Consider the following 16,952-nt stretch of genomic DNA (forward strand, 5'->3'; position numbering starts at 1 on the left):
TCTTCGGCTTTGCGACGGGTCAACCTGTATTTTAGGAGAAGAGAGCTCAGTTTGATGGGGCTTTGTGGAAGAAGAATCTCATATATCGCTTAAAGGAACACCGACAAATCTATTCAACTGTTTTAGTCACCCTATGTGATTATCAAGGTCATGTTTGTGTGTTTGGTTCAGAGCCACGGTGGAATGGGACGGACCCAGACTAGTTTTTAGGTATTAAACCGACCTCGTTTCGTGTTTGGTTAAAGGGGATAAAATGGTCCATGTGTTTCTGGTTGGTTTGGAGAAAAAGTTTAGGATGATGAATTTGACATGTAGGGTCTACCTATTAACCTCTTTTTAGGATTGCAACAGCTCGTGAAGCCCACTCGTCCCACCTCGTCCTTCATCATCCCCTCGTTTTTGGAGGATGGGAGGATTTCCAATTTGATAACATATTCACGAAATATTTGGAGGGATATTCTACATCCCACTTGACTCTAAGGCTCTGTTCGCTTTTCCTATAATTCGTACTTTTCAGCTTATTTTTTTAGCCGGAACAATGTTTTTCTCTCACAACAAATCAGCTGGAACATTGTTTCAGCTTGTTTTTTCAGCGAAGCGAACGAGGCCTAAATCAAACACATCTGAAACGAGGACCGTCCCATCCCATTCTCATGGTCTCATGACTAGCACAACACATACTTCTTTTATAGAAGGACAACACGTTAAGAGACTTTGTCTATCACTTCGTGGTACAAGAGAATATATGCAACCGCTTCAAACCATTTCTCCGTAGCTGAATTGTAGGTTGATAATTAGTTTTGAGATTACTTTGAGTTTGAAACCGAGATGCTAGAGGCTTTTGGGGTCTGATTTCTCTCTTTTTTTTTTTTACTTTTTTTCTTTGTTTCAAAGTGCGGAACTTTATTTTTAATAAAGCTTTCTTCATTTTAAAAAGCCTATGGAGCTTTTATATTTCTACTGAAATTATAAGTTCCATGCAAAATATTCATCTTGCAAGATGCCAGTCCTTTTTTTTTTTTTGAAAAATTAAGATGCCAGTTTCACATGTCACAACCGAAGCCCATCGATCGACCTTCCGTGATGCCAGTTACGTTTCGGTTCATCTCCATCACCCAACCAACCATCTAGCGCGCTTCCTTCCTCGGCACACTACTGCACCCGGCCCAACCGGTCCGTCCAACTCCCGCGCAAATCCCCACGATTTTGGATATCTCCAACACAGCAGATCCAAATTTCACCGACCGGGTCACGCACAGAAAATGAGTGAGCTACCTAAATTCTTCCGTTTTCAACTGCGAAGACAAAATATCTTCGGTCCTCTCTTCCTCTCTCTCCCACGCGGCTGCCTTTCTCTCTTCCTCTCTCTCCCACGCGGCTGTGCAGGGCATGGCGCCGGCGACGACGTGGGGTGACGGCGCGCTGGCACTGGCGTGGTGCTCGAAACACGGCTGCGCGCCGGCGCGGCGCCCGTCGCGGACGCCGCTTGCCTTCTGCCCTCCCTCTCCCGGCCGGATCCGGCCAGTGGCGCCCGCTCCTCGACGGAGCTCGCGGCCGCGCCCGGCGGAGCTCGCGGCCACGCCCGCGCCTCAGCGGAGCTCGCGGCCGTGCCCGGCGGAGCTCGCGCCTGCGCCCCGGCCGAGCTCGTGGCCGCGCAGGCGGAGCTCGCGCTCGAGCTCTTGCCTCGTCTTGCGACAGAGATTTGCGTCGTCCGGCTGCCGAAGACGCTTATTTGCCTTTCTTTTCGGCTGGTACGCAAAATCGGTTGATTGTTTGGGTCTTCTGTTGGGCAGTATTTTTTGTCACGTAAACCATTGTTGAAGACGTATTTTGCGTTTGCCTTTGGTTATCGGAGACCGTCTTCTACCCGGCCCCCCGCGAAGGCGCGAACTCGGGCGCGCCACGAACTCCACAGCCCGCGCACTACCGCAGGAGACAGGACTCGCCGCGCGCCGTGCCCGTGCGTGAGCGTGGCGCCGTCCACCAAACGCTTCCACTCCTCCCCACCCGCCAGTTCCCTCCCGTCCGCTTCCCGCTCGACCGTTCCTCCTCCCCGCCACGGCGCGCGCCCCGGCAGCGGGAGGCGGGGCCCTCCGCGCGCGCGCGATGGCGCCGGACCCGTGCGCCGACCTCGTGGTGACGCCCAAGGCGGCAGCCAAGGACGAGGCGTCCTGCTCCGTGGCCACGCCCACGCCGCCCAAGGTCACCCCCGACGAGGTGCGCGCGGTGGCGCAAAAGTTCGCGGACCAGCCAATCCAGGAGACGGAGCCCGGCGTCTGGGCCGTCCTCACCGCCATCTCCAAGAAGGCCCGCCTCCGGCCCCAGGTTCCCTTCCCACCCCCTCCCCTGCCTCTCTTAAACCCTAACCCTAAAACTCAAGCATTGCCAGTGTTCCTTCCTTCCTTCCTTCCTTTCTTCCTTTCTTCCTTTCTTTCTTTCTTTCTTTCTTCTTTCTTTCTTTCTTTCTTTCTTTCTTTCTGTTTCTTTCTTTCTTTCTTTCCTATTTGCCTGCATTCCTGTTTGATGTATTGTTCAGATTAACTATGCGTGGGTTGAAACAAGCATCCTGCTTTTTTTTTTATCGCTGAAACAGTTGTTGAATTATTTGGTTTATTATTGTGATGGGCTTTATTATTATTAGTTAATGTCAATGCCAGTTTATTAAATTTGTTTTGGCTTCACCAGTTACTGATTCTGAATGTAGTAGTCTTCTTTATAATTGGTAAAAGTGCAGAGTTCCTGTTGTTATTATCATTAATATGTTTCAATTCATGGCCTAAGAAATTCATGGTCTACTATTGATGTTGTTGGCTTGGGCTTGCTAACATTGCAATTAATATTTCCTTCACCGATCTGATTGGAGTTCTATGAATCAACTGAAGGGAATGAACATTCTTTTGAGTGCTGACGAGCACTGCCTAGGACGCACTGTTGAGGAGCGGTTTCAGATTCTTGCCCAGCAGATCAGTGGGAAGCATTGCAAGATATACAAGGACACCGTCTTAGGGGAGCTAAACCGCCACGAGCCTGTGCCTGTTTACCTCAAGGACACAAGGTTTGGTTTTTCTTCTTCTGGATCTTTCGATACCTGCCAGTTTCATTTTCTTTTCCTACATCTGTTGAACTAATCTCTGGTGCAGTTCAAATGGCACATTCGTTAACTGGACAAGGCTCAAGAAAAATTCATCCCCGGTCAAGCTTAATCATGGGGACATTATATCATTTTCATCACCTCCTCATGACGGTAAGATCCTGTGAATAGTTCCTAGGGTAGGTATTCACTCTGTTCAATTCATCATAATGTTTCTGTGGCATGTTATCACTGTTATCTTGTGATTGATGTTGCAAATCTTCTATTCAAGTTGAATGTTGCTTTTGCAGACAAATCCTTTGTATTTGTCTACCGGGAAGTTAATGCAGTCAGGTGTTTAGAAAATGGAGCTCCCATTCTTAAGAGGAAGTCAGGTGAGGAGTTTTCTATCTTATTGTTTGGTGATCATGACTATTCCCTCCATCCAAAAAGAATGCAATTGTAGGTTTGGGATAAGTCAAACTTCCTTAAGTTTGACCAAGTTTGTAGAAAATAATATAAATATTTATATTCCCAAAAATAGGTTTACTATGAAAATGAAAACATATTTGATTATTAATCTAATGATACTTATTTGGCATCATAAATATTAGTACTTTCTGGTATAAATTTGGTCAAACTTGAATTTGTTTGACTACTTGGGATGTGTGAATTGCATTCTTTTTGGGACAGAGGCAGTATGTTACAAGTTTTGATAGTTATCATGGTTTGATGGTCATGCTATGTTACAAGTTTTGATATATGCACTTCTATTTTGTTTGATCCTGAAGAGGAGGGTGGTTCTGGAAGCAAGAGGCTAAAGGGTCTTGGTATTGGTTCTCCTGATGGTCCTGTTTCACTAGACGATGTCCGAAGACTAGAAAAATCTAATGCTGTAAGTTGTTTCCTTTGACATGACAATAATTTTGTGTCTTCGTAATTTGCTACTTACTAGCTTAAACTGATTCAGGATCTCAGGGAACAACTTGAGGCACATGTTGTGACAATTGAGACTTTGAGGGCTGAAATAAAAACGGCCCAAGTGCAGCATGGAAAGGTTATATATTACTTCCATGTCCCTCTCCCACTTTTTGCATGACATGTTTTTATTTTTGCTTTTGTCTCGGTCTTATATTTCTCCTAGCATAAAGAAATTTACATATTGTATTTCATGGCCCATGTCACTTCTAAATTCTAATATTAGTCTACTTGATGATGATGTTCCACCATTGTTTGTCACTGTGCACAACTCAATATACCCCTGATATATTAATCGTATATTCAATCAAGTTAATACCTTATTATATGTGAGAGGATATAACCATTCCCTTGTACGTTGTTGTCATTGATTAGGTTTCTACTTACTTGAAGCTTGTACTCGTCAGTCATCATGTCTCATTTTCTTTTTGTACAATTACTACAATTGAAATTTTGCAAATCTGTTGCTGTAGGAACTTGAGGAGTTGAGAGAAACTACGTCGAGTTCTTATCTTGATCAAACTAAATCTCTTCGGTCAGCACTTGAGGAGAAACAGAAGCAAATAGATTCACTCAGTACATCAAATACAGAGTTACAGAACTCTATAAAAGATCTGGATGAAAGGCTTAGTGCATCTAAACAATCACGCGCGGATGCTGATGAGATAATTTCAAGGTATTCTGCATTGCCGTGAGATCAACTTGTTACCATTTGACAACAAATACAAAGAATGTCCATCTCTTTCCATGCATCATCTACTATTACACGAGGATCTCATATCTTTGAATTTTGAAACATTTCCAGCCAGAAAGCAATCATATGTGAGCTTGAGGGACAGCTAAGTGAGGAGCGAAACTTAAGAAGAGAAGAGCGTGATAAGGCTGCACATGACTTGAAATCTGCATTGCATAAAGTGCAAGCCGAGGCTCAAGAAGAAATTAAGAAACAGGCAGAGTCTTACCTTAGACAACAAAGGGAACAGAAAGAAGTTATTAGCAAGCTTCAGGTTATACTTAACTCCAGTTAGTCTGATCACGAACACATGTTTTTTTTCGCATCGCAGATTTAATAACCTTCCACTCCCTGTTTTCAGGAATCAGAAAAAGAAACCCGTTTGTTTGTGGAAACTTTGAGGTCCAAGCTGGTATGCTATTTCACAATGACTGCTTTGAATCTACCATTCTTTTACTGCATGACAATTATTTGTTCTTTCTTCTCATGCAGGAAGATGCTCGAAATAATCTTGTAACATCCGAGAAAAAAGTAAGAGAGCTGGAAGCTCAACTTCATGACGAGCAGCTAGTATCAGCCAACAATCGAAAGGTACCAAGCAGTGTACATGGTAGACTTCAGTTATTACATCTAATTATTTTTTATTCACTGTATTTTAGTTGCTGATAATATCTTACCCCCTTCTGCACCCTTGTGATTGCAGAAATCAGAAAATCTGGAAACTGAATTGAGAAAACTGAAGAAGGAACTTGAGAATGAGAAGGTAAAAATGTTCCAGTGAAATGAGCATGCATAGAAGGTTGTTTCTCCGCTGACAAGGCATATCCTTTTGTTAGCAGGCTGCTCGAGAAGAAGCATGGGCAAAGGTCTCAGCACTTGAGCTTGAAATAGCTGCAACGATTAGAGATCTATCAATTGAGAAACAGAGGTACCAAGGAGCTAGAGAACGGATTATTCTACGGTAAGGATCATGTTTCAGTCTTATATAGGCACATTAAGAATCCCAAGCGCTGTGCGCTACAAGTTATGTATAATCCTTTTCTATTTCCCCCCTATGTTGCTTATTGCAGGGAGACTCAGCTGCGTGCTTTCTATTCAACTACAGAAGAAATCTCTTCTCTGTTTGCAAAACAGCAGGAACAGCTGAAAGCTATGCAGAGAACTTTGGAGGATGAAGAGAACTATGAGAGCACCTTAATGAGTGTGGATCTCAATAAGGTGCCTCTAGCCACCGTAGCCACTGATAATGCTGGTATGAAGCCAGTAGGCTGCTCAAAAAATACAGTGGGAGCTTCAAGTGCTTCACCAGAAAATACCCAGGTAAGTGAACATAGTTCCAGTGACGAAGATGCCAACATGACTGAGCAGCATGATGATGATGGTACTGCCGATGGTGGCAGCACTCAAGGTCTAGAATGCACCAGTCCAGAAAGGTCAGAGAGATTAAGGCTGGGTTTTCAGGGCAATCCTGTTTCTGCAGCTCCTGAGAGGGAGGTAACAGATACTGAGCAAGTTCCTGAGACGGAAAGCCAAGCTGGTAATGTTGGTTGTGATGACCAAAGATGTGACAATATGGGAGGAGAGACTATGCCGCTAGAGGACGAAGTGCAGCTTCCAGAGAACGAGGAACCTACTGCATTGCTCAAAGATGCAGGGCAGCCACACGCAAATGTGGTTCCTATTCCAATCCCCAATGATGGCACTGACCACTGTTCCGAAGAAAAACATGAGGGTGCTTTCTCTGAGAGCAAACGGGAGGACACACATGTTGGAGCTATTGGAACGGCTGATCTGTTGGCCTCAGAAGTTGCTGGGAGCTGGGCAGTGGAAACAGCTCCATCTGTCAACGGGGAGAACGAATCTCCAAGGAGCTTGGGAGATGCTGCCAATGCTACAGAGCAAGACGAAGATGGAGGTAGCATGGCAGCTGATGCTTTGTTAACTTTGGTGAATTCAGAGGGCCAGGCGGCTGGGAGCCAGAATAATGTTGAGCATGCCAGTTCCAAAATAACCAATGATCATCGTGTTCTTAGTGCCATGATTGGAATTGTTGATCCTGAATTCAGGAAGCAAATGTCCAGAAGTGGAGTTGGAAATGAGGAACCGATGTCTGACGTTGAGACGGATGAAGGCATCGAGGAAGGTGATTCAGATTCAGGTTCAGATGGCAGTGACAGCGAGGAGGCTATGGTTGAGGATTCTGTTGGGTAGCTTAAACGGAACTGACTGTTCATTGTAAATATCTCAATTCGTTTGTGTACCTTCCGCTGTATGAGCTTGTATTATGCGTAGCATAAGCCCCTCATGTGCATTTGTTTTTTTATTCGTTATTAAGTGTCTTTAGCAGCTCTTGGTGTTGTACGAAATCGAGACCTTTTGGTCTTCACACATATAAAGATATGTACTCGCTCCGTCCTAAATTATAAAAGGTTTTGGCTTTCTATGTACATTATTATTTTTACTATATATCTTGACATGGTTATAGCATCTAGAATCTATGAAAGGCAAAATGTCTTATAAGTACCTCTCTTCGTCCATTTTTTTTAATCTCTAGGACTGGGAGATACTGTTCCCTTTCAATTGAGGGGTTCCAAAGATGAAAGACCGAATCATGTCAGCCTACATTGTTACCCCGCAAAAGACATTCGGGTGTGGGTAAGCATTTGTATCGATCCTGAGGTATCAAAGTGCAAAAGCATCAATAAACACTACTAGTATTATAAAAGAATATTAATCGGCTACAATTTGATCAGTTTGGTAACTCAAGCAACTGTATCATCCAAAGAATAAATAAACAGGTACAAGAAGCAGGTTCATGACCTGGGAAAAAAAAACACGGTGCTTATTAACGACATTTAAAACCAATGAGTTAGGAAAAGAAATAGTTTCAGCTCATCTAAGCCGATCTTTTCTTTTCTTTTTTTTTTCCTGCTCACGCAGCGGTGGATAACGGCTCTGATATCATTCCTGCGGTTCCTGCTTCTTCCCTGCGCCATTCTGCTGCGCCTGCTGCAGCTGGTAGAACGGTATCGGGGTCGCCTGCTGCTGCTGCTGCTGCTGATGCAGTTGAAACATCTGCTCCTGAACGCTGATTTGGATCTGCTGGGTTAGATTGTTGGACGAGCAAGAATCCCCGAGCTCTGCAGTCGCGAGTTTCAGGCGTTGGACCTCGCCTGTCAGTGCGTCATTCAATGCTGTTCAACAAGACAACAAAATACGAGATTAGCCTCCAAAAAAAATAGAGAATTAACCCATTAACGGTAATGATGTTGTCAATTCCCATGCCCAAGCTCACGTACCAAACGGTGGACTACAATTCTATTTTTAACTCCCTCTGTCAATTCCCAACACTTGCCAAACAAAGAATTGAGACTAAAAATCAAACTCCCACCTCCAATTCCCATGCCCATGCCCATCACTTGCCAAACGAGGTCTTAAACTCTATAGCTGACACATGTTACTCTCAAAGCACATGTTGATACGCTAGCCTTCCGCAATTTTTTAGAGTGCATGCTCCTCCTCCTACATGCTAGACACTAACATCGGCAGAGGAACCACATACTTTATCTGAAGAAAGGGCGTGACATTAAACAAAAACACGAGCAAATCTTGGATCCCAGATGATGGTTAGCACATCTTCCTAGACTCCAGTAGCAGTACTACATGCTAACGACTACCGGTATTGCGCGAGGCATCGCATAGAAAAGCAGCCAACCACCAACCACACCAATCCGGCTGTCTCCAAATGCCAACATGAGCTCTCACCCACGATTCAGACTTTCAGAGCCGTGGGCACACGAACTGGGCCGGGCAAGCCAGCATGGCAACGTCAACTTCAATGAGTTGCTTCTGCTAACTTATCCAAGACTCCTATCTAGCATGCTACTCCTAGTGCCTAGCACACCGGCCGGACGTTGACGAACACGGCGAGGAAGAAGCAAGTGTGCAGGTGAGGTGAGTGAGATTTGGAGACGGACCGTCACGCAGCTGCGCCTGCTGCTCCATGGCCTGCAGCCGGAACTTGAGCTCGTTGTTCTGCGTTGCGATCCCCGCGGAGTCACGCTGTGAAGGCAAAAGAAAATTGGTTGAGTCACACGATCAAACGATCGGCACGAAGGATTTCGCTGCAATTCAAAGTGCATTGGAGATTAAGCGAGGGCAGCATAGGGAAGAGTAGCTAGCTAGGTACCTGAAGAAGCGTGAGCTGGGCGGAGAGAGTGGTGGCCTCCGTCTGCAGGATCTGAACCTTCTGCTCCAGCTCCGCAATGTATCGCATCTTCCGCTCCTTGGACCGGGCCGCCGACTGCCTGTTGGCCAGCACCCTAGCAATAGCAAGCAACGAACCACAGCTCGATCAGTCCAAAGCTAAACATTTTGCAAGGTCCATGGATCCAAAGAAGTAAGAAGAACAATGGAGCCACGCGCGAGACCTCAAAGATTTAAGATGAGTGGCATTGAGTAAGTAGTGGGAGTAGTTTTACCTCTTGACGCGCTTGGGGTCGGCGAGCGCCATCTCGGCCAGCTTCTCGTCGGCCATGATCTTCTTCATCTCGACGGGGGTGAACTCGCCGCTGCCGAACTCGAGCTTGAACATGTTGGGCCCCGGAATGACGCCGTTGGCGGCGCCCGTCGCGCCGGCGGAGAAGTTGAGCTTCCCGATGAGGCTGTCCATGGACAGGCTCCTGGCGTGGCGCGCCAAGGGCGCGGCGGCCGGTTCCCCCGCGGCAGTCCTCTTGAGCCCCTCCCGCCTGTCCGCGGCGGCGGCGGCGGCAGCGGCGGCCTCGGTCCAGAGGCGGATCCCGGCGCGGCTGTCGGCGGCGCACTCCTCCGACTCGTTCTCGCTGCTCTCGGCGCCGTTGGTCTTCATGCTGCTCCCGAGGCTGTCCCCGTCGTCGTGGCGGTCGTCGGAGGAGTTGAGCCCGTCCAGCCCCTCCAGGTTGAGGTACGCGTTGAACAGGTCGTCGTCGCCGCCGCCGCCGCCGCCGTGGAGGTGGCCGCCCCAGCTGGCCTCCACCTTGGGAGGCGGCAGCTGGTGGTGGCCGTGGCCCCCGACGCCCGACGCCGGCGGGAAGTATCCGAACGGGACGTCGCTGCGGGAGCGCCGGTGCGCCTTGCGCGGGCCCTGCTGCTGCGCCGCGGGGTCGACGGCCTCCATGCACACGTCCCAGCGCTGCAGGGCCGCGAACGCCTGCGGCGGCGTCGGCGGCAGCCCCGGCGGCCTGGTCAGCTTGGCGCTGCCCTGCTCGGCCACGAACGCCGCCATCGGCAGCGACATCCCCAGCGCCTGCTGCATCATCGCGGCCGCGTGAGCGTCGCCGACACCGTTCATGCTGCGGGCGGGCGACGTACGCAGACGGCAGACGCAGCGCGGCAGCGGTGGCACGGAATGGAATGGAATGCGGGGCCGGGTCTCTGGGTCGCGCGGGCGCGTTTAAGGGTATTTATTAATCGCCGTTTGGTGACGGACGGGGAGGTCTCTCGGTGAGGCGGTGGTGGGGTTGCCCGTTGCCGTGCCGCTCCACAATTTCTTCGTTGCGCGCGTCTCGGCGTGGCGTGCCCCGCCTGGTTTGGCTTTGGCCTGTCCTGGCCTCGCCTCGTCTCGTGCAGTCGTGCTTCCTTGGTGCGCTCGCCTGGGCCTCGCTACGCGCCACTCGGCGTTCGGCAGCCTAGCACTGCGTGCTGTTTGGGAGCGGGCCGGGCAAGACGCAAGAACGTCGTGCGCGTAGTATGTGCATGCTGTCGTCCTCTTGCAGTGCTGTCAGGACGTGGTGCATGCATACGAATTCATGCCGGTTTGAACATTCTGTATGTACGAGTCTCGCTGTACACTGTACGAAACAGCACCTTCTGCTGGACCGGACGGTGGCTAGCTACTTCAGGCTGCTGCTGTAGCAGCCGCCGCTGTGCCGCTTCTTGGAATCATAGGACGATGTGGTGCAGGAATGGCTCTCGATAACTTACTGTTTCTGCAATGTCGACCACAGTAGCTAGCACGAGGGACATTGGATACGTGCCAGCTTGGGAGGGTATTTCGGTCATTGTTTCACCTGTTAGCTGCTTTCATTCAACTGAGATAGTTGTTAGTCAGTATTCAGCTAACAATTAGCTACACTATTTAGCTAAACCTGTTTTTTTAATCCAAAGTAGCTAACTATTAGCTGCTAACTATTATCTATAGGGATCAAATAGGGTCTTAGACTAGAAGCAAGTGCGTATCAAATGATGATTTATGGGTTAGCTAGCCTATTTCATTTCTTCTCTCTAAATTAATTATTCCTACATGGAATTTGCTATTCTAGTTTGCTTTAACAAGTTTTAGGTCGATCCGACGATCCAAAATATGTGGGACTGCCACCTATATTAGTAGTGGAACATTACGTATCCGTCGCCTCGTGGCTGTTAGTCCATGAATCATAAGGATGACCAAGTTCACTAGGAGCTGGAATCGATGGCTTTCTCTGCCAGCGGACCGTTGGATCCAGCATGTCAGGCACGTTTAGTTGTTTTGCCATCCAGCTAGTCTCGTCTCGCTCAACATGGCAAGATTTGCCAACAGAGAAAGTTGTTTTGGCTCAGTTGAGTTGGAAAGAAAAATCGTTAAAAAAATTTGTTACTCTTAATGGCATTTGTTATTTTAACCAGTTTTGGATACCCAAAACATGTGGACCGTCTAATATGCTAGTCGTGGAGAGTTATGAGATATCTGCCACCTCACGACTGCCAGTCCAGTTCAACGTTTGAATCGCAAGGACGACCAAGTTCACTAGGAGCAGAAATCGATGATTTTCTCTGCCAGCGGACCGTTGGATCCAGCATGTCAGGCACGTTTGGTTGTTTTGCCCATGCAGCTAGTTTCATATCGCTTGGCATGGCTAGACTTCGCCAAAATTGGAGAGTAGTTTTGGCTCAATTAAGTTAGAAAAAAATCCTTGAAAAAAATAATTATTCTTACATGCTATTTGCTATTCTAGTTTAAATTAACAAGTTTTGGGTCAATCCGATGACCCAAAACATATGGGACTTCCTACTATGTTAGTAGTGGAGCGTTATGTATACCTGTCACTTTGTGATTGCCAGTTCAGTTCAAAGTGTGAATCGCAAGGACGACTAAGTTCACTAGAAGCAGAAATTTTCTCTACCGGTGGACCGTTGGATCCAACATGTTAGGTATGTCTGGTTGTTTTGCCCATCCAACTAGTCTGGTCTCGCTCTGCATGGCAGGACTTGCTAGCTTGGGAGAGTAATTTTGGTTCACTTGAGTTGGAAAGGAAACTCATTGGTAAAATAGTTTACTCTTACGTGGCATTTATTTGCTATTCTGGTTTATCTTAACAAGTTTTGAGTCAATTTGATGAGCCAAAACATGTGGGACAGCTAGCTTATGCTAGGAGTCGAGGGTTAGATGTTATCTGTCACCTCGCGTCTGTCAATCTAGTTATCAACGCGTGAATCGCAAGGACGGTCAAGTTCAGTAGAAGCTGAAATCGGTGGCTTTCTCTACCAGCAGACTATTGGATCCAGCGTGTTAGACACGTTTGGTTGTTTTGCCCATCCAACTAGTCTCATCTCGCTCAGCATGGCTAGACTTGCCAGCTTGGGAGAGTAGTTTTTGCTCAATTGAGTTGGAAAGAAAAATCATTAAAAATTAATTACTCTTACATGCATGGCATTTGCTATTCTGGTATATTTTAACAAGTTTTGGGTATGTGATGACCCAAAATATGTGAGACTGCTAGCTATGCTAGCAGTAGAGTGTTATGTGTTATCTGTCACCTTGCGCCCGTCAATCTGGTTCAACACGTGAATCACAAGAACAACCAAGTTAACTACTAGCTAAAATCAGTGGCTTTATCTGCCAGCAGACCATTGGATTCAGCGTGTTAGGCACATTTGGTTGTTTTTCTCATCCAATTAGTCTCGTCTCGCTTGGCGTGGCTAGACTTGCCAGCTAGGGAGAGTAGTTTTTGCTCAATTGAGTTGGAAAGAAAAATCATTAAAAAAATTAATTACTCTTACATGCATGGCATTTGCTATTCTGGTATATTTTAACAAGTTTTGTGTCTGTGATGACCCAAAATATGTGAGTGTCGACAAAAGATGCTCGGCAATCCTCCGAGGGGTATCCCACGAAGGTAGATTGATCGGTGGGGGTGCGCGTAATCAGGAACCGGACGGTGACACAAGGCGCAGAGACAGCGATTTAGATAGGTCCGGGCCGTCTGATCGACGTAATACCCTATGTTCTGTGTCTTTGGTGTATTGCATTGAGATGTCGAGTAGGGGACCACTGCCTCTCCTTATATACTCTGGAGCAGTAGGGTTACAAGGAAAGTATCCTATTTGGTACTATACAATATCTTGCGGAGCACGCCGAGCAGTGTTGTGCACGCCTTGATCTTGTGGGCTGGGCCACCTCTGATGGTGCGGCCCATGTCTTGTCTTATGGATACCAGAGGCCATATCCCCATAGCTAGTCCCCGAGCCTAATAGTAGGTGACGTAGTCACGTGGTGCCAGGGTCAGAAAGTAGAAGACCAGCCGAGAAGGCAGCCAGTCCCCAGGCGTAGCCTCGAGATGAGGAAAGCGCACATTCACCGCAAGGTGAAGTGTGCCCACTTAGTCTCCGAGCCTGTTGAAAGATAAAGAATGAATCTTGTAGCAGGGTCAAAGAAAAAAAGTCTGAAAGCTTTGTCGATGTCATCCGACATGCGCGTATCAAGACTCCAGACGTGCTGCCCACGAAGGTAGATTCTGGCCTCCAATAACGCCGCCGAATATGAAGCATGTCTCCACGGACTCCGTATAGCCGTTGAGCTCGGCGTCAAATGCCTCATGGTATACAGGGACTCCGCGCTGGTCATCAACCAACTCAACAAAGACTGGTCTTGCTCCAGCGAAAAGATGGATGCATATTGCACCGAAATCAGGAAGCTTGAAGGGAAGTTCTATGGTATCGAGTACCACCACATGGTACGCGATCAAAATCAGCTCGCTGATCACCTATCCAAGTTAGGCTCCTCTCACGCCATGATTCCGCTAGGGGTCTTCGTTCAAGATCTTCTGGCGCCATCCATTAAGGAAGATAAGGAAATTCAAAAAGTCCCCCCCACCGAGCAGCTGGTACTTATGGTACCTTTATCGGCCGCCAATTGAAGGGAATAGTTCATCAAGTACCTCTCCAGCGCCGAAGTACCCGTCGATAAGACTAAAACTGAACACCTAATCCATCGAAGAAAGCATTACATGCTGGTGGATGACAACTTGATGAGAAAAAGTGCCAAGTGAAAGGATCAAGATGCCCAAGATAGGGGGTGAATTGAGCTAATTCTATTTTTTTTGCAATAATTAAACTCTATGGTTAGCCCAATTAACCCCTTATGCCTAGAAAGTATTTCTATTGATCTAACGTACAAAAGTTTAGCACCCTAGGTTCCAATCCTACTCTAGCATGGCAATTCTAGGAATGTAAAAGACAAGAATTGAATTGCTCAAAGTAAAGAGAGAAGGAGGAACACAACGATGTTTTGCCGAGTGTGGGGGTATTGACCCCTATACCCTTATGGCTAAGCTTGGGCCGGCTCGGATCGGTGGGTCCGGTCCACCAAAAGACGACGTGCGGCCTGGCCAACCTGATCGGAGTCCCGCGCAAGGAGTCAAGGCGGATTTGGTGATCAATCAAGATCTTGGTCGGTTAGAATAAGAATCCTTATCCGGCCACATATGGCAATTGTAACTGGCTATGATTAGTTTCTAGATCTGTAACCCTACCCCCCGGACTATATAAGGCGGGCAGGGGACCCCTCTAAAAAACATCTCTCATTGACATACATCAATACAAATCAGACGCAGGATATAGGTATTACGCCTTCTTGGCGGCCGAACCTAGATAAAACCTCGTGTCTGTCTTACATCACCATCTTGTTTGTGGCTTGCGCACTTGTCTACCGACAATCTACTACCTTGGGCATACTCCTAGGTAGACTGCCGACTATATTTCATCGACAGTGGCGCGCCAGGTAGGGGGTGTGCGTACTGCTCTCCAAGCAAACAAGATGGTCATCATCTCTGGCTCCATGGCTACGCCGAACGGCCTCACGTTCACCGTTGGCCAGATCACCTGGACCACCGGCTCCGACGACTTCATCGCCATGACCCCGGAGGAGGCGTGGATTCAGTCTGCGCCGACCACTGCTTCACCTGCATCGGCTATGGCTCCAACCACGGTGGATACGGCTCCGACCACGACGGATATGGCTCTGACCACGACGGATACAGCTCCGACCACGATGGATATGGCTCTGACCATGATGGATCTGGCTCCGACCACGGTACATCTAGCTCCGACCACGCCTGCATCACCTTTAGCCACACCGACAACTCGTCATCCGCTTCCCCGCTACAAAGGGAAGTAGATCGACAACACTGACCTGCTCGACTCCATCGATCGGGTCGGCACCAAACTCACCGAAACCCTAGCTTTGGTAAGTACGATTCAAAGTCAACCTAATGAGCAGGTAACCGCTCCCCACAATAGATCTACCCGACCAGCTCAGACCAGTCATCCTGCACGACTTGGTACAGATCTCATGGTCACATCTACTCCTGAAGGGCGCTCTGCTCATCGCCGACCTGCCTTCGCGACGGGTCTCTGGCTCTCCGAGTACGAAGCCTCGATGAAGAACCACCAGTTCCAGCCCTATGGCCTACAAAACGTTGCCTCCAGCTACGCCTACAACCTACAACGCCGCTTGGATCTGTGTTTTATGCACCGACCTCGGCCGAAGCTACGCAACTTCGTCAACATGATCCGGATTGAAGATTATCAAGAAGGATCCGTCCACACAGTCCAAGAGGGTGACTCCAGCTCCTCATCTGGCACCGCATCTAATGCATCTGTCCACACTGAGCTTTAGCATCATGAAGATGAAGGCGTCAAGTACGATCTGGATATCACAGACCACGCCACGGGGTTCTCACAATTCCCATCTTTCCCACCAAGATGAGGGGATTTGATCCATGTTGTCAGCAATGACGAACCGCCAGCAGTTGGTGAAACAGAACAAGAAAGGACTGCACGCGAAGCACGCAATATTGACTGGTTTAATCGCTGACAAATCGAAGCTGAAGCAGACCAGGAGGCACGACACATAAGGGTCCAGCCACGTGACCTCAACGATGCTTTTGACAGGGTGGGGGACAAACAGGTCTTCAGGACTCCAAGTGCCAACGTAGCCGTTGCCATGGTGACAATGCAACAGCTACCCAACACCCCGGAAACCCAAGCAGTTCATGATGAAATACAAGCCTATCTGACGGCTGCTATGGCCCAGACCACGGAGATTGTAAACCAAGCTCGGGCTCCATCCGTTTTAGTCAAGTCAAGCCACAGTCGCTAGCACCCAAGTCGCTCACAGCCACTCAACCAACGTGGCTCGCGCAACAACGATCCATCAGACAACCATCAAGGTGGAAACGGTGGCCAGGATGACAACCACCGTCGGGACGACAACCGCCACGATGTCCGGGATGATAACCGCCGGGACAACCACGACAATCGCCATGATAAGCACGGTCATAGGGCTAATCTAGATGGCAATCGAGATCGCCACGATGGCAATAACGATCTCCGCCATTACCTCAGTGGACGCGATCTGCGTGCTCGCATCAACCAGAGAGTCGACGATCGAGCATCCCACGAAAGTTATCACCGTATGGAATATGACACTGCCCACGGCCCGCTGGGTTTGAAGCAGTTTACTCCATAGCTTCGCCAAGTCATATGGCCCAAGAATTTCAAGCTCGAGAAACTTCAGAAGTATGACGGCAAGGAAAACCCCGAATTATGGGTCATGCTTTACGAGACTGCGTGCAGATCAGCCATGGCTGACGAGCACGTCATGTCTAACTATTTCCCAGTCGCTATTGGCCATGCAGGTCACTAATGGCTAGCCAGCTTGCCGGCAAACTATTTCGACTCTTGGTAGGAGCTCAAGCAAGCCTTCGTCGACAACTTCATTGCTACTTGTGAACAACCAAGCAACAAATATGACCTGCAATGGATTTGAGATCGAAAAGATGAGCCACTGCGCAAGTACGTCTGGTGTTTCTCGAAGATGCGCATCAAGGTCCCATCAATCTCTAACAACGAGGCAATCGAGGCTTTCATCACTGG

At 48.1% G+C, this 16,952-nt stretch overlaps 2 protein-coding genes across 3 annotated transcripts; one reads left to right on the forward strand and one right to left on the reverse strand.

Annotated features, from left to right (window-relative positions):
- The first annotated feature begins 1,873 nt into the window (after window positions 1–1,873).
- Window positions 1,874–7,225, forward strand: LOC136508932 (uncharacterized). 2 transcript variants are annotated; one of them, XM_066503713.1, is made up of 13 exons: window positions 1,874–2,325; window positions 2,883–3,055; window positions 3,141–3,244; window positions 3,382–3,465; window positions 3,862–3,965; window positions 4,041–4,127; window positions 4,522–4,724; window positions 4,854–5,055; window positions 5,143–5,193; window positions 5,274–5,372; window positions 5,485–5,544; window positions 5,618–5,742; window positions 5,852–7,225. In XM_066503713.1, exons 1-13 carry the CDS (start codon window positions 2,107–2,109, stop codon window positions 6,990–6,992), a joined length of 2,652 nt encoding a protein of 883 aa, XP_066359810.1. In that variant the 5' UTR covers window positions 1,874–2,106; the 3' UTR covers window positions 6,993–7,225. The 2 variants fall into 2 exon arrangements, with proteins under 2 accessions (XP_066359810.1, XP_066359817.1); XM_066503720.1 differs by having other exon boundaries at window positions 5,621–5,742.
- A 253-nt stretch (window positions 7,226–7,478) lies between these two features.
- Window positions 7,479–10,189, reverse strand: LOC136508945 (bZIP transcription factor 29-like). Its single transcript, XM_066503728.1, has 4 exons — window positions 9,263–10,189; window positions 8,971–9,103; window positions 8,759–8,843; window positions 7,479–7,975 (listed from the first exon to the last, which is right to left on the reverse strand). The coding sequence occupies exons 1-4, from the start codon at window positions 10,108–10,110 to the stop codon at window positions 7,743–7,745; spliced, it is 1,299 nt and encodes a 432-aa protein (XP_066359825.1). The 5' UTR covers window positions 10,111–10,189; the 3' UTR covers window positions 7,479–7,742.
- Window positions 10,190–16,952: the final 6,763 nt, after the last annotated feature.

The sequence above is a fragment of the Miscanthus floridulus genome, chromosome 1 (assembly GCF_019320115.1).
Source record: "Miscanthus floridulus cultivar M001 chromosome 1, ASM1932011v1, whole genome shotgun sequence".
NCBI lineage: Eukaryota > Viridiplantae > Streptophyta > Magnoliopsida > Poales > Poaceae > Miscanthus > Miscanthus floridulus.

What these genes read in the sequence shown, in the direction of transcription:
- LOC136508932 (XM_066503713.1), top strand. Translation starts at nt 2,107, where the DNA reads ATGGCGCCGGACCCGTGCGCCGACCTCGTGGTGACGCCCAAGGCGGCA. An exon ending in AGGCCCGCCTCCGGCCCCAG is followed by an intron (nt 2,326 to 2,882) that starts GTTCCCTTCCCA and finishes AATCAACTGAAG; the next exon opens with GGAATGAACATTCTTTTGAG. An exon ending in CATTCTTAAGAGGAAGTCAG is followed by an intron (nt 3,466 to 3,861) that starts GTGAGGAGTTTT and finishes TTGATCCTGAAG; the next exon opens with AGGAGGGTGGTTCTGGAAGC.
- LOC136508945 (XM_066503728.1), bottom strand. Translation starts at nt 10,110, where the DNA reads ATGAACGGTGTCGGCGACGCTCACGCGGCCGCGATGATGCAGCAGGCG. An exon ending in GACCCCAAGCGCGTCAAGAG is followed by an intron (nt 9,104 to 9,262) that starts GTAAAACTACTC and finishes TGCTATTGCTAG; the next exon opens with GGTGCTGGCCAACAGGCAGT. An exon ending in GCAGGCGCAGCTGCGTGACG is followed by an intron (nt 7,976 to 8,758) that starts GTCCGTCTCCAA and finishes CTTGTTGAACAG; the next exon opens with CATTGAATGACGCACTGACA.